The sequence below is a fragment of the Trichosurus vulpecula genome, chromosome 8 (assembly GCF_011100635.1).
Source record: "Trichosurus vulpecula isolate mTriVul1 chromosome 8, mTriVul1.pri, whole genome shotgun sequence".
NCBI classification, from domain to species: Eukaryota; Metazoa; Chordata; class Mammalia; order Diprotodontia; family Phalangeridae; genus Trichosurus; species Trichosurus vulpecula.
In genome coordinates, this window is record NC_050580.1 from 32391250 (window position 1) to 32409441 (window position 18192).

The 18192-nt window shown below is 48.5% G+C and overlaps 1 protein-coding gene across 1 annotated transcript in view; it reads left to right on the plus strand.

Annotated features, from left to right (window-relative positions):
* TSPAN15 (tetraspanin 15) overlaps positions 1 to 18192 on the plus strand; it is a 71037-nt gene that overhangs the window by 26448 nt on the left and 26397 nt on the right. Inside the window, exons 2-3 of the mRNA XM_036735816.1 lie at positions 14725 to 14910; positions 16054 to 16128. Coding sequence (XP_036591711.1) covers positions 14725 to 14910; positions 16054 to 16128 — 261 coding nt within the window. The remainder of the gene's footprint in view (positions 1 to 14724; positions 14911 to 16053; positions 16129 to 18192) is intronic.

The following is an 18192-nucleotide window of genomic DNA, read 5'->3' on the forward strand; positions in this document are numbered from 1 at the left end:
AATATGTACCCAGATAAAAAGAACGTCAAAAGAATTTTGGAGGTGAGCAGGCTTAGGAGAGGCCTTGAGTAGGAAGTGACACTTGGGCTGAGCTTTGAAGGGAGTCCAGGATTCTGAGAGGCCGAGGCCAGGGCTTAGACTGAGAAGGAGAGAATCCAGGCTGGCCACAGCCCACCCAGCACCAAGGCAAGAGATGGAATGTCTGGGTCTGGGCCAGCTTGGCTGAGGGGAAGTGATGCTCCATCAGCCCCAGGGCAGAGCCAAGTAGGGAGAGGCTGCAGACACCCAACAGGAGGGGCACGGTGAGGGAACCACTGATGCTGTGTGGTCTGGCCTTTAGGGATGTGGTTTTGGCAGCCAGGTAGAGGGAGGAGGGATTGGCCTGGGGAGCCGCCTACGGCAGGGAAGCCAGTTAGAGGGCCTTGACCGCATCCAGGTGAGAGATGGGGAGCCCCTGAGCAAGGGTCTGGTGAAGAGAAGGGGCCGATGGGAGAGAGAGCAGTTGGAACCTGGCAGCAAGGATGACCCCAAGACTGTGAACCTGGGTGATTGCCAGGATGGGAGCAGGGAGAGCAGATCAGCCATCCTGTTGGAGACTTGAATTTCAGATGCTTTAGAACTGGAGCTCTCACCCTTCCTTTGTGTCCAGCACCCCTTGGGCAGTCGGTCTGGGGAAGCCTGTGGTCCCTTCTCACTCTGATCTTTTTGAATACATAAAATAAAATACACAGGATTACAAAGGAAATCAATTAAACTGAGACACAGTTATCAAAATTTGTTTCAAAAGGCTCACCGACCTCAGGCTAACAATCCTTTGCTTTAGCAGCCCAGGATCCATTTAACAATCAGAACAAGCCTTCTCTTTTCTCAGGGCTGGTAACTGTGTCCCTGGTGCCAGATGATCCTTGTCCTCAGGGACCTTACAGTCCACGGTCATGGAAGGAAAGGTCAGGGGTCAGATGGCCGGCAGTGAGAAGATTGTGAGTGAGCACAGGGCAGTTCAGGCCAGCAGCCATTGTGTGAAGTGCCTGCCATATTCCGGCCCGTGCTTTGTGGGGGACACAGAGCTACAAAGGTCTGTTGGAGGCAGACCAAGGGCAAGAATGTGCTGAGAAGGACCAGTGAGGGAGGGAGAGAATAGAGGCGGATTAACCCTGGGGCGGGCTGTGAAAATGGAGAAGGACATGCCTTAACATCCTGACCTGACTGGGCTGGGAAGTAACAGTAATTCTGCATAACAAGTGGCAAAAGTAACAGCCAGCATTGGTCATAGTTAAAGGCTAGTTGTATTGAGGATCAGATGAGTGTGTAAACACACACACACACCACTATGCAAATGTCAGTTATCATCGTCATTATCATCACCTCTTCCGCCTTGTATCACGCTCAGGAGCATTAGTCTGGAGCTGGACCCCTCAGAGTGCATCTGGTCCAATTTCCTCATTTTAAAGGGAAGGAAATGAGAAGCTGAGGACCAGAAAGGTTAGTTGACTTGCCTGAGGTCGCTTAGGATCATGGGTTTAGACCTGGAAAGGACCTTAGTCCTTAGACCTCTAGTCTGGCGGGGAGAGGGGGGCCCGGGGTGGTCAAACTCAAAAGAAGAGCTGATTGAATGTGGGGGATGAGGGAGCAGGAGGAGGCAAGGGACTGCATGTTGTCTAAGAAAACCACAAATCAACATTATCTGTATGGTATTGTATTTTTATTTATTTTAACATTCATTTTGAGTTCCAAATCTTTCTCTCCCTCCAGCTCCCTCCCCCACCCATCGATAACATAAGCAAAATATTATTTATACCTGTGACGTCATGCAAAACCTATTTCCATATTAGCTGTGTTGCAAAAATATGAAGTTAGTGACAAAAGCCTGCTTGGACCTGCACTCATGGTTGGTCAGTTCTCTCTCTGGAGGTGGAGACCACTTTTCATCATGGGGCCTTTGGAATTCTCTTCCCAGTTACACTTCAGGTTGGTTCTAATGAATGTTGCTGGCCCCAGGGTCTGACTCCCCTGATCTGGTCTAATCCCCTCATTTTATAGATAGAGAAACTGAGGACCAAGCTAAATGACTTGCCCAGGGTTACACAGCTAGTAAGTGGCAGGCCTGGGATTTGAACCCAGGTCTTCTGACTTCAAATCCAGCATTCTCCCCGGTTCTAGCTGCCTGATGCCTCCTCCAGGGCAGGGAGGGCCTGGGCTACCTTTGTTTCCTGAGGGCAAGTAGGAGGACTCATTTGTTAAGTGCTACATGCCAGGGACGAATAGAAAGAAAAAGGGGTCTTTCCCCCCTGGGCCTTAGGAGACAACACATTCAGGAGGTGGTGCAGGGGACAGAGCACTTGAGTTCAAATCCAGCCTCAGACATTTATTAGCTGTGTGACCTTGGGCTAGTCACCTAACCTCTGTTTGCCTCAAGTTTCCTCCTCTGTCAAATGGGGTAATAGCACCTCCTCCCTAGAGCTGTTGTGAGGTAATGTTTGTAAAGTGCCTCACATGGTGCCTGGCAGATTGTAGCTGCTATGTAGATGGTGGCCATTATTATTATTTCATTTGCCAAGTCCCATTATAAGTGAGTTTTAAAATGCGTTGAATTCCAAGGGTGATCCCTAAGAAAATCAGTCCCTGTTTGTGACAGAGAAACTCCCTTGAAGCCACCCCAAATAAGTGGACTCTGATGGTAGGGGGTGGGTGGGGCTCCTTCTGAGAGAGGTTCTTCCGGAACAGACTGGGCCTGGCCTGGGGGAGCGAGTTCTTATTTTCAGGCTAGAGAGGGTGTTTGCCAATGAAGTATCATGTACCCGAATGCAGGAGTTGGAAATGGAAACCCTGACCCAGCCCTCCTCAGGAGCAGCTGGCCTTTCGGGCCAGCCTTTTTGTCACAGCTCTCGATGGAACTTATCTGCGGTCTGAGCAGGACAAGAGGGAGCTGCTTTGTCCAAGTGGGAGCACGGGGAGGCTGCTTTTGTAATAAAGAGGCTGATAATGATTAATAATAAGAACTGACATTTATGGGTTAAGGCTTACGAAACACTTTAGAACTAATATCTGATTAGCACAAAGTGGACCCCTTGCGAAAGAGCTTCAGAATACTGCAGTTGCTACCATCCACCTTAAAATAGACATTTAATGTAACACAAAACCAAACCTGTTTTTTTCTAGGGTACTTTCAATGCCATGGTGGTGGCAGTGGTGGCAGTGGCGGCGGCAGCGGCAGTAGTAGTAGTAGTGGTGGTGGTGATAGTGACAGGGCGCTTGGGCCCCACTTCCAAGAGCATGTTTCTCCCTAGCCTTAAAACACCATCCCTGACAGTTTTCTCCCCAGCCTAAGGATGCTATGCCTAGCTGTTGCCCAGTCTATGGCACCATTGCCTAGCAATGACTCAGGAGTGGACCCCAGTGAGGCAAACTCTCTCTCCCTGTTACCGGAACAAGCTGACCTCTGTAGAATTTCCCTTGTATGAACAGCATTATCTTGTACCAGCAGAACTATCATGATTCCACGTAGTTACTGTATACAATCCAGAGGTCCAGCTATAGGCTTTGAATCCTGAAGCTAGCTGTCTTGTTACATACCTAACAGGCTAAAGACACATCCCTAGGAACCCCGCCCTTTCCAACACATGTGACCAAGGTTGTATGTTATCACCTAATTGGCATACTTGCCACATAATCCACTACTTTTCCTCTATAAGCTTTAGCATTATTCCTGTTAGGTTGCAACTTCCTTAAGGAGCTCTGCTCACCGTATTAACCTTAAAATAAACCTTTGCCAACTTGATTTAAAGAATGCTTGGGTCTGTGAATTCTTTCCAGATGGCCCTGTCCTGCTCTCTCGTCCCTGAGGGGTCCGTTAACCTCTCAAACCGCGTCTGTAGTAGTAGCAGTAACAGTAATGGTAGTAGTTAGTAAGAGTAGTAGTGGTGGCAGTGGTAGTAGTAATAAATAATAAAAAAATCACTTCCATAGTCGTTCAAGGTTTGCGAAGCACCTTACAAATGTTATCTCATTTGAGCCTTGAAACAACCCCTAGAAGGGAGGTGCTATTATCATCCCTGTCTTACAGATGAAGAAACTGAGGCAAACAGAGGTGAGGCGACCTTCCCAGAGTCATACAGCCAGCACAACGTGTCTGAGACAGCATTCTAACTTGCGTCCAGCATCCTGTGTCACCTGGCAATTCTGATATTGTCATAGGTACAGTTGAGAAAACAGAGCTTTTTGGAGGTTAAGGAACTAGGCTGTGCGTATTAAGTGCGTGTGCCAGTCAGTCAACAACTGTTTCTTGGGCACCTTCTGTATTTTGCAGGAATGAAACAGTCCTGGCGCACCAGGAGATTACATTCTGAGGAGGGAGTCCAACAAGAACCTAGGTTAATGCACCCAGAATGAACATAAGGAGAATTAACAAAGGCTCAAGTGGCCATTGGGGTCTCATCTGATGCCTTCCCCCACATCCCAGCCCAGGCCATCTTTGTGTCTAGTCTGTCCCTCTGCTCTTCCCATCCCCCAATTTGAATACTGTCTTCTAATGGAGGAAACTGAGGCCAGGGCCTTTTCTCCAGATTCAAGATGGAGGTTTTTAGCCAGGGGTCCATGAATTTGGTTTTAAAAAATATATGTTTCACTAACTCTATTTCACTGTAATTGGTTTTCTTTGTAATCCTCTGTGTTTTATTAGATACATTTAAGAGCGTGTCTCTGAGAAGGGTGCCTGGGTTCCACCAGAGTGGCTGCCCGAGGTGACCAGAACACCAAGAGGGAAGGGGACATTGTGTTCAGTACAGCTTAGGCTTTGAGGCTGCCGAATTTTCTGCTCAGCTGGAGGGGGATTTGTTGCTGCCCATTTGGGCCTCAGGGGCTGTTTCTCCCTGCCCTTCCTGCCCACCCCCAAGCCTTGCTCACCATCATCATGAGTGCCATCATCACTGAAAAATGAGTTGTTTGTTTCCTGCTCTGCATGACTGAGCTCTATAATTAGCTAAGAGTGCCCAGGAAGGGATTTTATGCTTGGCGTTGGCAGAAATGTCTATGTCCAGAGAGAAACATAAAACAGGGTTGACAAAGGAATAAATACAGTTATATTTTTCAGTCTTGAAGTCCTTGGAAGTTTAGAAAGAGACTTTATGAGTGCCCAGACCTCACTCTTCCCCACACTGACTACCCCTGGCCAGCAAGAAGTAACATCAGCAAGGCTAGAGGTGTGGCAAGCTGAAGAAATGTCTCCTAACATTCTCCCATGCCCACCCCTTCTGGTGAGGTCAACAGCGCATAAACACTGGAGAGCCAGGAGGGCCCATTTTTGGCCACCTGAGCTGAAACCTTCTCTGGGGTCAGGTGGAAAGCACGTTTTGTCTTTGTGATGCCAGCGCCATGGTCTTGGTACAGAGGGGATGTGGGTCTTGATGATGCTTGTTGGGTGGAAGGCTTCATTTCCAGAAGTCAGGAGACCTGGCTTTCCGTCCTAGCTCGTGTCTTAGCACGGCTGTGGCCTCTCTGTGTTCCACTGTACCATCTACAAAAAGCCGAGGTTGGAACAGGGGGGCTCTGCCCACATTCTGTAGCTCTTCTGGTTCTTGAGTCAGATTTTCCCTAACTTTCTGAAGAAGTTTTACGATTTTATATATTCAGTATCTCTCTATATTTGTGGTTGTTGAGGCTTCTTCAGTTGTGTCCAGCTCTTAGTGACCCCATTTGGGGTTTTCTTGGCAGAGGTGCTAGAGTGGTTTACCATTTCCTTCTCCAGCTCATTTTACAGATGAGGAAACTGAGGCGAACAAGGCTAAGTGACTTGCCCAAGGTCACACAGCTAGTAAGTATCTGAGGCCAAGATTTGTACTCAGACCTTCCTGACTCCAGGCTGGTGCTCTATCCGTTGTACCACCTAGTGCGCTCTCGCTCTCTCTCTCTCTCTCTCTCTCTCTCTCTCTCTCTCTCTCTCTCCACCCCCCTCTCCCTCTCTCTCTCCCTCCCTCTCTCTCTCTCTCCCTCTCTCTCTATCTCTCTCTCTCTCTCTCCCCCCCCTCTCTCCCCTTCCCTCCCTCTCTCTCTCTCTCCCCTTCCCTCCCTCCCTCTCTCTCTCTCTCTCTCTCTCTCTCTCTCTCTCTCCACCCCCCTCTCCCTCTCTCTCTCCCTCCCTCTCTCTCTCTCTCTCTCTCTCTATCTCTCTCTCTCTCTCTCCCCCCCCCTCTCTCCCCTTCCCTCCCTCTCTCTCTCTCTCCCCTTCCCTCCCTCCCTCTCTCTCTCTCTCCCCCTCTTCCCCCCTCTCTCTCTCCCCTTCCCTCCCTCCCTCTCTCTCTTTCTCTCTCTCTCTCTCCACCCCCGCCCCCCATGCCCCATCCTGTTCCCACCAAGTCAACAAAACTATTTCTGAACTCTACTTCTTTTCTGGATTTTCACAGCTTAAAGTGAAGCTAGCATGGGTTTGAGAATATTTCATGGTCCGCCTTTTCAGTATAGCTCAGCTGAGGCATATTGGCATGGTCTTCTAGCCCAGGGCTTCTCAAACTTTTTCGACTCAAGACCCCTTCAATGCTTCTCAAACTGTGGATTGCTGTTCCAGCTGGTAGATTATAAGGCGGTAGGGTGTGTACCATGTTCTAATTCATGGACTTGGAGTCAGCGGGACCTGTATTCAAAACTAGCCTCAAATACTAGTGATGGGACCTCAGTTTCCTCATCTTGCAAAAAAACTGGTGATAGAGGGGTCACCCACCTTACAGGTCATTATGGAAATAAAGTGAGTAATGAATGCCAAGTGCTTTGTAATCTTTACGGCTCTATAAATGTGCATGGCTGGGTGATGCAGGAGGTCAGAAGGCTGTACTTGGAGTTGTGGGAGACCTGAGACAGTTCCTAGCCATGCGGCCCTGGGCCGGCCACTTAACTTGTTGGCCTCAGTGTCTTCCTCTATAAAATGGGGATATAATCACAGCCCCCACCTTTCCTAGTTTATTGTGAGGCTCAAATGAACTAACCCACAAACCTTGAAGCTAACCTTGAAGCGCCACAGAAATGCTGCTTACCATGTTGCTGCCCTTGTCTTTACCAACACAGTGGCTGCCCGCCTCTCTTAATTTCCCAGAGCAGTGTTGGTGGGCATGAGTGCTCCTGTTCTTGGCCTCTAAGTCTGAGCTCTTGCCCCTGGGACAGGGATCATGACCACGTGGCTCAAGCACTGACATTGTTACATAGATAGATGTGGGCACTTCTGGGAATTATTATCTTCTGGTCCAGCAGGAAACTGTCTCAGTGACTCTGGTGGAGCCCACGGCCATGGGACTGACTCACTATATGAGGCAGACCGTCTGTCTACCTTGCTTCGGTTGGGTTTTTGGTTGTCGGTGGGGATGTCCATCATAGACTATCAGAGCTGGAAGGGCCCTTCCTTTGAGATCACGTTCAACCCCTTCATTTTACAGAGGAGAAAACTGAGTCTTAGGTCTAGGTCACACATCAAGGAAGTGATGGACCAGATCTAGAACCCAAGTTGTCTTATTTGTGTCTAACGTTCTTTCCATTACACCAAACTGAAGGCCTGGGGGAAAAGTACTGGGGAGAAGTTGTTTTTTGTTTTGTTTGTTTTTAGGACTTTTTGGTGACTCCCCTCACCAAAAAAAAAGCTAACAAAATTGTCCCTAGGTTTTTCTCTTTTCTGCATTTTCACATTTTTTAAAAGCTAAGATGAGTATTTTCTAAGCAAATCGCTTTATCATTATTTTTCTAAACTAGAGAGCAGAGGGACAGTGGACCCAGCTGTGATCTAGTTGGCTGGCCTTTGAGTCTGGAAGCTGGGGATTCCATCTCTGCCTTTGGCTTATATGAATCACTTAACCGCTCATTGCCCCCAGGCTACTCTAGACCACACATTCTAAACTAGCTGCTTTTGCTTCAGTGGAGAGAGTTTCTTTGGGGCTCTGGGGTTTCCCCACGTTGATGAAATCAAGGGGCCAGAGCAATCCCTGTCCCATCTCCCATCCCCCATCCCCCAGATCAAAATGACTCTGAGTTTGTAAGTAACATTTAGAAAGAACAGATTTCATGTTTTTTGTTTTTCCCAAAAAAGAGAACTGGAAACATTGCACACTTGCGCCTTCCTACCAACTCTAGTATCCACAGTATTTCCTGGATATTTTTGCATCCCTGCTGAGGAAGAGAAAAAAGGGCAAATTTCAACAAAAGACCACCAGATTAGACTAAAGGAAGTAACAGACTTCCTGAGGACAAGGCTGTTGGACCAAGTGACCAGTTCCTGAAGAGACTGAGGCCATGGGGCCGGCCTTCTGAGGGATCTCTTTGTAGCAACACAAGAAGTCTCATTCTACAAAAGAAGAGGGGATCTGGGCCTTCCTGGGGCAGGGGGCTGGGATCTGGGAGCTTGGCCCTTGGGTTGTTTGGGGGTCACCAAGGCAGGCCTTAAAGGCCATTGGTCCTCACGCTCAGACCTGGAATATACTCCTTCCTCATCTCTGTTTTTTAGAATGTTGAACTTCCTACAAAGCCCACCTCAAAAGTCTGAGGCCTCTCCTGACCATCCTCCCCTCCTCCCCCAGTATACTGTGTTTTCTGCATTTGTATTTACTTTCCTGCCTTCAAGTTATTTTCTCTGATAGAAGGTAAGCTACTTGAGGGCAGGGTCTATTTCATTTTGGACACCCAGCACTGTTCCTGGCACATAGTAGGCCCTTCATAAAAGCTTGTTCATATCCTAGATGATTTTTTTCCCTTCTGGCTGGCTCAAGGAGGCTCCTGAGTTTGTTGCTGTCAGCACACTTGGTAACTTTCAGTCAGGTCCATCGGTCCATCTGTAGTTGACAAGTGGCAATACCCAGAAGCCCTGACTAACTGGGACTTCTGGATGCTGAAAGCCACCCTCTGATTCTGCCTTCACTTTTGTGGTCCCCACACCTTCAGCCTCATCCCCTGACAGGGGATGAGTGGAGGAGGGAATGTGCTCAGCCTGAGGGCCTGTCAGCGTTGGGACATTGAAGGGGTCAACCCACTAGCAGATGCAGTCCCCAGGAGCTCTCTCTGTTCTTGCTAATGGTCAGTTTCCTGGAGGTGGCAGGGTCGGCCAAGGATGCCCAGTGATAGGCTGAGATGGCAGCCTTCTGCCCTAGACAGTTAACAAACTGACCGATGTATGAACACCATTACAAAACATTTTTCACACGAATAAAGTCAGATCTAAATAATTGGAAAAATATCCTTTGCTCATGGATAGGCCAAGCTAATATAGTAAAAATGACTGTCCTACCTAAATTAAATTGCTTATTCAGTACCATACCAATCAAACTACCAAAAAATTATTTTATAGAGCTAGAAAAAATAATAAAGTTCATCTGGAAGAACAAAAGGTCGAGAACATCAAGGGAATTAATGAAAAGAAATGCTACGGAACGTGGCCTAGCCATACCAGATCTTAAACTGTATTATAAAGCAGCAGTCATCAAAACTACTTGGTACTGGCTAAGAAATAAGAGTGGTGGATCAGCGGAATAGGTTAGGTACACAAGACACCATAGTCAGTTACTATAGTAATCTACTGTTTGGGGGCAGCTAGGTGGCGCAGTGAGTAGAGCACAGGCCCTGAAGTCAGGAGGACCTGAGTTCAAATCCAGCCTCAAACACTTGATACACTTACTAGCTGTGTGACCTTGGACAAGTCACTTAACTCCAATTGCCCTGCCTTCCCCCCTCCAATAAATAAACAAAAAAAATCCACTGTTTGATAAACCCAAAGACTCCATCTTCTGGGATAAGCACTTGCTATTTGACAAAAACTGCTGAGAAAACTGGAAAATAGTATGGCAGAAACTGGGTATAGACCAGTATCTTTTATACCATATACCAAAATAAAGTCAAAATGGGTTCATGGTTTAGTTATAAAGGCTGATACTGTAAGCACTCTGGGAGAGCAAGGAATAGTTTACTTGTCAGATCTATGGAGAATGGAAGAATTTATGACCAAACAAGAGAAAGAGAACATTATGAAATGCAAAATGGATAATTTTGATTATATTAAATTGAAAAATTTTTGTACCAACAAAGCCAAAGCAACCAAGATTAGGAGGGAAGCAGAAAACTGGGAATTTTTGCAGCCGGTATATCTGATAAAAGCCTCATTTCTAAAATATATAGAGAACTGAGTCAAATTTATAAGAATACAAGTCATTCCCCAGTTGATAATGGTCAAAGGATATGAACAGGCAGTTTTCAGAGGAAGAAATTAAAGCTATCTATAGTCATATGAAAAAAATGCTCTAAATCACTATTGATTAGAGAGTTGCAAATCAAGGTAACTCTTAAGGTACCACATCATACCTGTCAGATTGGCTAACATGACAAAACAGGAAAATTATAAATGCTGGAGAAGATGTGGGAAAATTGGAACACTCATGCACTGTTGGTGGAGTTGTGAACTGATCCAATCCATTTTGGAGCGCAGTTTGGAACTATGCCCAGAGGTCTATAAAAATGTACACACCCTTTGACCCAGCAATACCACTTCTAGGGCTGTATCCCAAAGGGATCACAAAAAAGGGAAAAGGACCCACACGTACAAAAATATTTATAGCAGCTGTTTTTGTGGTGGCAAAGAATTGGAAAATGAGGGGATGCCCATCCAATTGTGGTATATCAATGTAATGTAATACTGAGCAGTCGGATTTCAGAGAAACATGGAAATACTGGCATGAACCGATGCCGAGTGAAGTGAGCAGAACCAGGACAACACTGTACACAGGAACAGCCACAGTGTGCGATGATGGACTTTGACAGACTTAGCCCTTCTGAGCAACGCAGCAACCTAAGACAGCTCCAAAAGGCTCGTGATGGAAGATGCCGTCCATCTCCAGAGGGAGAACTATGGAGTCTTGAGTGCAGATCGAAGCGGACGATTTTCTCCTTCGTTGTGTTTGTTTTTTCTTCATGATTTTCCCTTTGGTTCTGAGTCTTCTTTCACAACATGACTGATGTGGAAATGTGTTTAATATGATTATGTATGTATAGCCTATGTCAGATTGCATGCGGTGTTGGGGAGGGGGAAGTGGAGGGAGGGGGGAAATTTAGAATTCAAAATCTTATAAAAGTGAATATTGAAAATGAAAATAAATAAATAAATTAGAACAAAACCAAAAAAATCCCCACCAAACTGATCGATGGTTCTGATTGCCCAGAAATGTTGTGATTTGGGGGTGGGGGGTAGCAGGGGGAAACATTACCCAGAGTGCCCTGGTGGAAAGAGCATTGAGCTTGATGTCAGTAGACTTGGGTTCAAATCTCCTTGTAGACACAAGTGACACTTCCTAGCTGTGTGACCCTGGGCAAGTCACTTCACCCTGTTTGCCTCAGTTTCCTCATCTGTAAAGTGAGCCGGAGAAGGAGATGACAAACCACTCCAGTATCTCTGCCAAGAAAACCCCAAATGGAGTCACAGAGTTGAATATAACTGAAATGACTGAACAACGAGATTGAGAGAGAGTGTGGGTCTAAATGCCTTGGATTGAGGCAGCCCTGGGTTCGCTCCTCCTGGCTGTGTGACCTCGGGCAATTCACTTAAACTTCCCCGGGCTGTGGGTCTTCCCCGGGCTGTGGGTCGCTCCCCAAGACTATGTGACTTACAGATGAGGTTTTGATCCATATTGGTGGAGAGAGGGAAGCTCTCCTTTCCCCAACCCCTGACCCAATCATGGGTCTGAATCCCTAAGAAACGTCAGAGTCTGCTCCCTTGCCCCAGGACACCGCACCTGTTTGGTCTGGTTATAAGTTCTTCTTTCTTCCTTTCGTCCCTTCAAAGAGAAGGGTCCCTAGATTCAGAGTACCCTGGGTGCTCGAGAGCTGCTTTCACTGGAGCCTTCTGGTCCTTGAGTGTTGCTAGGTGGAGGAGGAGAATGGAGCACCATGCCTGGAGTCAGGAAAACCTGAGTTCAAATGTGGCCTCAGGCACTTACTAGCTGTGTGTCCCTGGGCAGTCACTTTACCTGTCTGTAAAATGGGGATAATAATACACTCACCTCCCCGGGCTGTTGTGAGGATCTAATGAGGTAATCACTGTAAGGTGCTTATAGGGCTCCTGTGCCCGGCACATAGTTGAGCAGTATATACAGCCCATCATCCTCATCTAACATGAGGCCTTTTAGCACTGAAGTTCTCCTTGTTTTAGGGAATGTTTCTAGCTTTGGAGGGGCCATCCCTTGACGCAGCGGAAAGGCAGTGTTAAAAAAAAAAAACCCAAACCCTAGGGCTGCTGGGCTATTTTTGAGCCTGCCCCTGTTATGGCCTGTCTTTGGCAAATTGTATACTTTTCTTTTCAAGATGTTTACCTAAATCTTTGGTTGGCATGACTACCCTGCCTGTCTGACTCTTCATCTAGTTAGCAGCTTCCAACTCCGTGGAGCTAGGAGGGATGGCCTGTTAAATCAGACAGCCTGTTAAGGTTAACAAGCCTGTGTGTTGCCACCTGCCCTGGAGAAGGATTATCTAGAAAGACCCTAAAGCTCAGAGAAGCAAGGGACTCTTCAGGCCTCTCATTGGACTTTCTGGACAGGGAAACTGAGCCGAAAGATGACGTGTAGAGGAGTGAGTGGCTCCTATCACCAGGCATTAGGCAGGGATCTGAGTATATCAAAGCAATCTCCAGGGTTCCAGATGTATCTAGACGTCTTTGTTCCTAGTTTCAGCCATATCAAAAGGAATTTCTGAGGCTCTAGGCATATCTAGGAATATTCCTGTGAATGATTCTAGACCTATCATGGGAGTCTCCAGGTTTCTACGTGTGTCAAGGAAGACCTGTCTAGAACTCTCGGAGGTTCTGTGCTTAACAAGCTGTCTCTAGGGACTATAGCAAGGGAAGGTGTGGGGGTCAAGGTAAATTTAGGAGCACAGATTTAGAACTAGAAGGGACATTGGAGACGATGGAGTTCCACCCCTGAGACTGGAGAGGATGGTGACTTTCCCAGATTAACAAAGCTAGTGAGTATCTAGGTAGGATTTGATCTCAGGTCTTCCTGGCCTGAGTCTGAAGCTTTCCCTACCCACCACACCACACTGCCTGGCTGTCTCTTTCTTTGAGGCTGGTTCTAGGTATGCCAAGGGAAACGCTGGGGCTGCCAGTATATCCGGGAGTATCCCTGTGGCTGGCTCCGGGTCAATCCAGGAAGTCTCTGGGTTTCTAGGTCTATCTAGGAGTCTCCCTGTGACTCATTCCAGTCTTATCTAGAGAGTCCCAGCTCAGACCCCACCTCCTGCAGTAGACCCCTCTAATTCTCCTTCTCCACCATCTACTCTGTATAAACTACTTAAATAGATGTTGTCTCCTCCCTTAGAATGTAAGTTTCTTGAGGGTAGGAGCAATTTCTGCTTTTTCTTTTTATTCTCTGCCCTTGTCACAGTGCCTGGAACATAATAAATGCTTTGCTGACTTATGTGAGATATTTATTTAGGTGATGAAAGGCAGCATGGCCTGGCTGGAAGCCCTGGGTTCGAGCACCTCTGACACGTAGATGCTGCCCCTTAACCCCTTGATGCTCTAGGCAGATCTCTTAAGACCAAGTCAGAGAGGGTGTCCTGCACGGGTGGAGGGAGTTTCCCCACTTGGGAGTTCCTGTAGCAGTGACATCACGGGTCCAGATAGATCTTCACCTCTCCGTCTATTTCCCCTGGCCACAATAGAGACAAATTTGTATTTTCTTCCCCATGTTTATGATGGGGAAAAGAAAGTCCCATTTGCTTTCTCTGCTTATACTTTTGTGAGTGCTTCAACAAATGCTTGTTGAGTGAATGATTGATTGGGTCTCCAAGGTTCTAGGTATACTCAGGGACTCTTGGAAATTGTATGGAGCCGTCTCTGTGATGGGGGCTAGATTTCTGTGACTTGTTGTGGGCACGTCATCAGGTCTGATGGGAATCTGGTTATTCTGTCCCAAGATTCCGGAGTCCCGAGGGCCCTTGGAAGCACTAGGTGACCCCTGGGGTGAGTCGGTCCCTTTCGGCCTTGGGACCCTAGGTCTCCGACGACTCAGTATAAGCTTGTCTGAGAGGAGCAGCTGGCGCTGCAGCATGGGAGTTGGGGGCTGGTTTCAAAGTAATTAGTCCAGATGCTCATCAGAAAAGCGCTGTTAAAGTCTTCCATTGAAAAAAAAATTCCCCTCCAAAGCCCAGTGAGTTCCTCTGCCCACATTCTCCACCCCCAGGGACTTTGTGAACGGGAATTCCATCTGTGTGTGAGGCTCCCCCACCCTTCCTGTGAAGGTTTGAAATTCCCTTCAACTGAGGAACGGAAGCAACCGGGTGCTTTTCCAGGGGACTCTGGATGAAGCCAGTCTGGGTGATGCCCCTCTTCCTCCTGGGTGATGTCACGGCGCAGGCCATCCCACTCATCTGCTTGGTTCCTGATCATTTTTTCCTTTTACCCAGTTGATGAGAGAGGCAGCATGGCCTAGTGGGCAGGGAGCTGAAGCGCTGGGTTCGAGTGTCACCTCTGACACATAGACGCTCTCTTAACCCCTTGGTGCTCTAGGCAGATCCCTAAGGCCAAGTCACAGAGAGGGAGCTGTCCCACGTGGGTGCAGGGGGTTTCCTACTTGGGAGTTCCTGTGGCATCACAGGTCCTGTTCCTGCCCGGTAGATCCTCCTGGCCACAGTAAGGACAAATGTGCAATTTTGTCTTTTCTCCCCTATTTTTATGATGGGAGAAAAGAAAGTCACTTCTGCTTTCTCCACTTGCAGTTTATAGGTGCCTTAATCCTCTCCGTGGGGATCTACGCCGAAGTTGAGCGCCAGAAATACAAAACTCTGGAAAGTGCCTTCCTCGCACCTGCCATCATCCTCATCCTCCTCGGGGTCATCATGTTCATCGTCTCCTTCGTGGGGGTCTTGGCTTCCCTCCGGGATAACTTCTGTCTCCTCCAATCGGTGAGCCGGCCCTACCTGTAGGCCTTATCCCCCGCTCCCACCTAGGCTGGTTCTGTCTAGCGGCCCTGGGGGCAGGGCCGGGCATCCAGATGCAGGAGGGCTGCAGAGACTTGCGCCATGGAGGGTGACCCCCCTCCTCCTGAGGCCCTGTCAGTTAGCCAGTCGTTGTGGTGGGGAGACTGCAGGTAAATAACTGGCAGACACAAGAGCAGCACAAAGCAGCTGGAGGGCGATCTCAGAGGGGGATGGGGAAAGGCTTCCTGCAGAGGGGGGGGGGAGGTCAGGTATGGGGGTGGGGCGTGCACTTTTAACGCCATCCATTATAATAACATAACTGGGATTTACACCATCTGTTATAACAATATGGCTGGGATTTACCCCACACTCAGAGCCCTGGGCCTTTGTCATCCCCTTTGATCCTGTTTGGTTGATGCTGTTCCCCATTTTACAGATGAGAAAACTGAGGCAGAGAGGTGCAGTGCCTTGCCCAGGGTCACATGGCTCCTAAGTGTCTGTGGCAGGATTTGAACTCAGGAGTCCCTAGTCGCCCCGTACAAACCACGACCCCTCTCTGGTTCCAGACCACATTTGTTTAAGCATAATAGCACAGTTGCTTCTGCACTGCCTTCTTTTCTCTTTCTCCTAAGAGACTCCAGTTCTGCCCACTGTGCCACACAGCCTCTCCTGGCTTCTTTATGGGGCAGCATCATTCCATCCCATCATCATCACACAGTGATAACCAGGAGCTTTTGTTTGGTTCTTTGAGGTTTACAAAGCACTTTATAAATGTTAGCTCATTCGATTCTTACAGCAGCCCTGCAAGGTTGGCGCTGCTATTTTCTCCATTTTACAGATGGGGAAACTGAGGCAGAGGTTTGGTGACTTGCCCAGGGTCACGCAGCTAATCTGTCCGAGCTCATACTTGAACTCAGGCCCTCCTGATTCCAGGTCCGGCACTCTGTGCACTATGGTGCCCCCTGGCAGCCTTGTGTAGCAGAGCGAACGTTGGCCCTGGAGTGCCACGTAACCCTGGGTAAGCAGCTTCCCTGCTGGGGAGACTCAGTCACCTCACCTGTGAAATGGGCACGGGAGTGTGTGGCGGTGGACTCAATCTCTGAGTGACTGTTCGATTCCATCCTGCAGTTCATGTACATCCTGGGGATCTGCCTTATCATGGAGCTCATCGGGGGCGTGGTGGCCTTAATCTTCAGGAACCAGGTGAGCAGCGAGGACGGGAGGGGTTCTGACTCCGAGCTGCTGGTGGGCAAGTGTGCAAAGCCCTGGAGAGGGGGGAAACTGAGGCCCGGAGAAGTGACTGGGTAACGGGGGCCCAGCTGGTGTGCTTCCCTTTGCTTTTTGTGCCTTCCTCCAGGGTCCTCGATCCCCAAGAAGTAGCGTGTGACTTATTAATTATTGTTAATTTAATAATTAACTCATTATAACCAGAGGTCATAGGGCCATAGACTTAGAGCAGTATTGCCGCCACCACCATCATCATCCTCTGCTGTAAGTGTCCTTATTAACGATGATCATGCACCATGATGACGATAACAGACATTCGCCGCAGCCTGGTGACTCACCGTCTGTTCTCTAATAACAATACTGATTTCTGTGTGGCGTTTTTGCTGAAATTACTGGCCAGTTTACCAAGTGGGATCCAACCCAATCTTTTCCCGTGATTTAATTCTAGGTCTGTCATGCTTTTACTAACAGTGGGGAGTCACAGTTTCTAGTGGTTTGTGGTTCACGGTCAGTCAGTCAGCAAGTGTTTATTAAGCACTTACCACTGTGAGATATGGGAGCCTGCACGGGGGGCTGTGTAGGCATCATTGGCCCCATCTTGCAGATGAAGAAACTGAGGCTTTAAGCAATTCACTTGGGATTGAGAAGAGACCAAGGCTGCACCAGAAGCAGGAATTTTAGGAAGAAGACCCTCCCCTTGAAGAAGACCCTCGTGCTGATTGGCCTTTGCTAGAGGCCCTTCAGCCATTCTCTGGGGCTTGGCCCTAAAGGGAGACTGGCAGGACTGGGGAGGGGGCCTTGTGCAAGGAATGTAAGCTCCTGGGGGGCAGGCACTGTCTTTATCCCTCGAGTTCTCTGCTGCGCCAATCAGAGGAAGCCCTGAGTCAGTGTTTATTGAATGAAATTGGGTGAAGCAGGAGGCAGTGTGGGGCAGCGGGCACTCGCTGCATCTGGGGAGCTTAGGAAGCTGGGCACGAGCTGTCAAACCTGAGACTCAGTCAAGCCATTGGGGTATGAAGGAAGCCAAAATGGGAATGCCGTGAATGTGCTGCTCTCTCCCCTGTATGACCCTAAGGTGCCTCAGCTTCCTCATCTGTAAAGTGTGACAGTCCCTTCTGGCCCCACCTCTCTGATCCTGTGTATTGCTCAGGGTCCCCTGGCTGCCAACTCAGTGCCAGGACACAGGCTGACTCTTTCCTTTGTCTTACGTGGCCTCTCCTGTTGATGGTGGAGGATGGAGAGCCCACTCACCTCTCACTCCTCCAGTCTTACATGTTTACCTGCAGCCACTGACACCAAGTCACCAATGACAAAAGGTCCTTTGTCTGGCCAGCCTTCTCCTTGGGCTGTTCAGTCCTTTAGTGTGGGAGTGGTCTATAGAGAGTAGATAAAGGAGATGAGAGAGGGTGGAAGTGGAGGGGGTGGGCCTGCTAGGAAGACTTCTTCCTCTCCCTCCTTCTCCCTCTCTTCCCCACCCCCCCCTCCTCCCCCTCCCCCCCAGCTTTGACCCCAGGGCCATAATGCCTCATTCCAAAATCAGAACCTCGCCTGAATCTCTTCCAAGGACAGATTCAGAGACTTTCTTGATAAAATCAGCTTTTTAATTAAGTTAGGTAATTGAAATGGGGGGGGTGGGGGGGAAGGGAGGAGGACATGGTGGGGAGAACAGGAATTAGTTTGTGTTAGCAGGAAGATCAGCCCTGTTCCTTGGGATGGAAGGAGGAAGGGAAAGGTGTAGGGTTCCTGGCTAAGCCACAGGAGGATTCATGGCCCAGCTGGCCGCCATGCTGTCTTTGGGCCTCGCTAGGCCTGCCCTTCTTCATTGACTCTTTGGCTCAGTCTTGGGAAGCCAGGCTGGAGGTAGGGAGGTTCACTGGGGAGTGCTGAGCTTGGGGCTGTAGGCTTCACCAGACACTGCCGTAGAGGTCCAGGACACAAAAAGGGTTAAAACCTTCTGGAATAGACCATCTCTTAGGTCCTTTCTACCTTGTGTGAGTCTGAATTGAAGCCTGCCTACCCTTGGGATGACCAGGCAGAGAA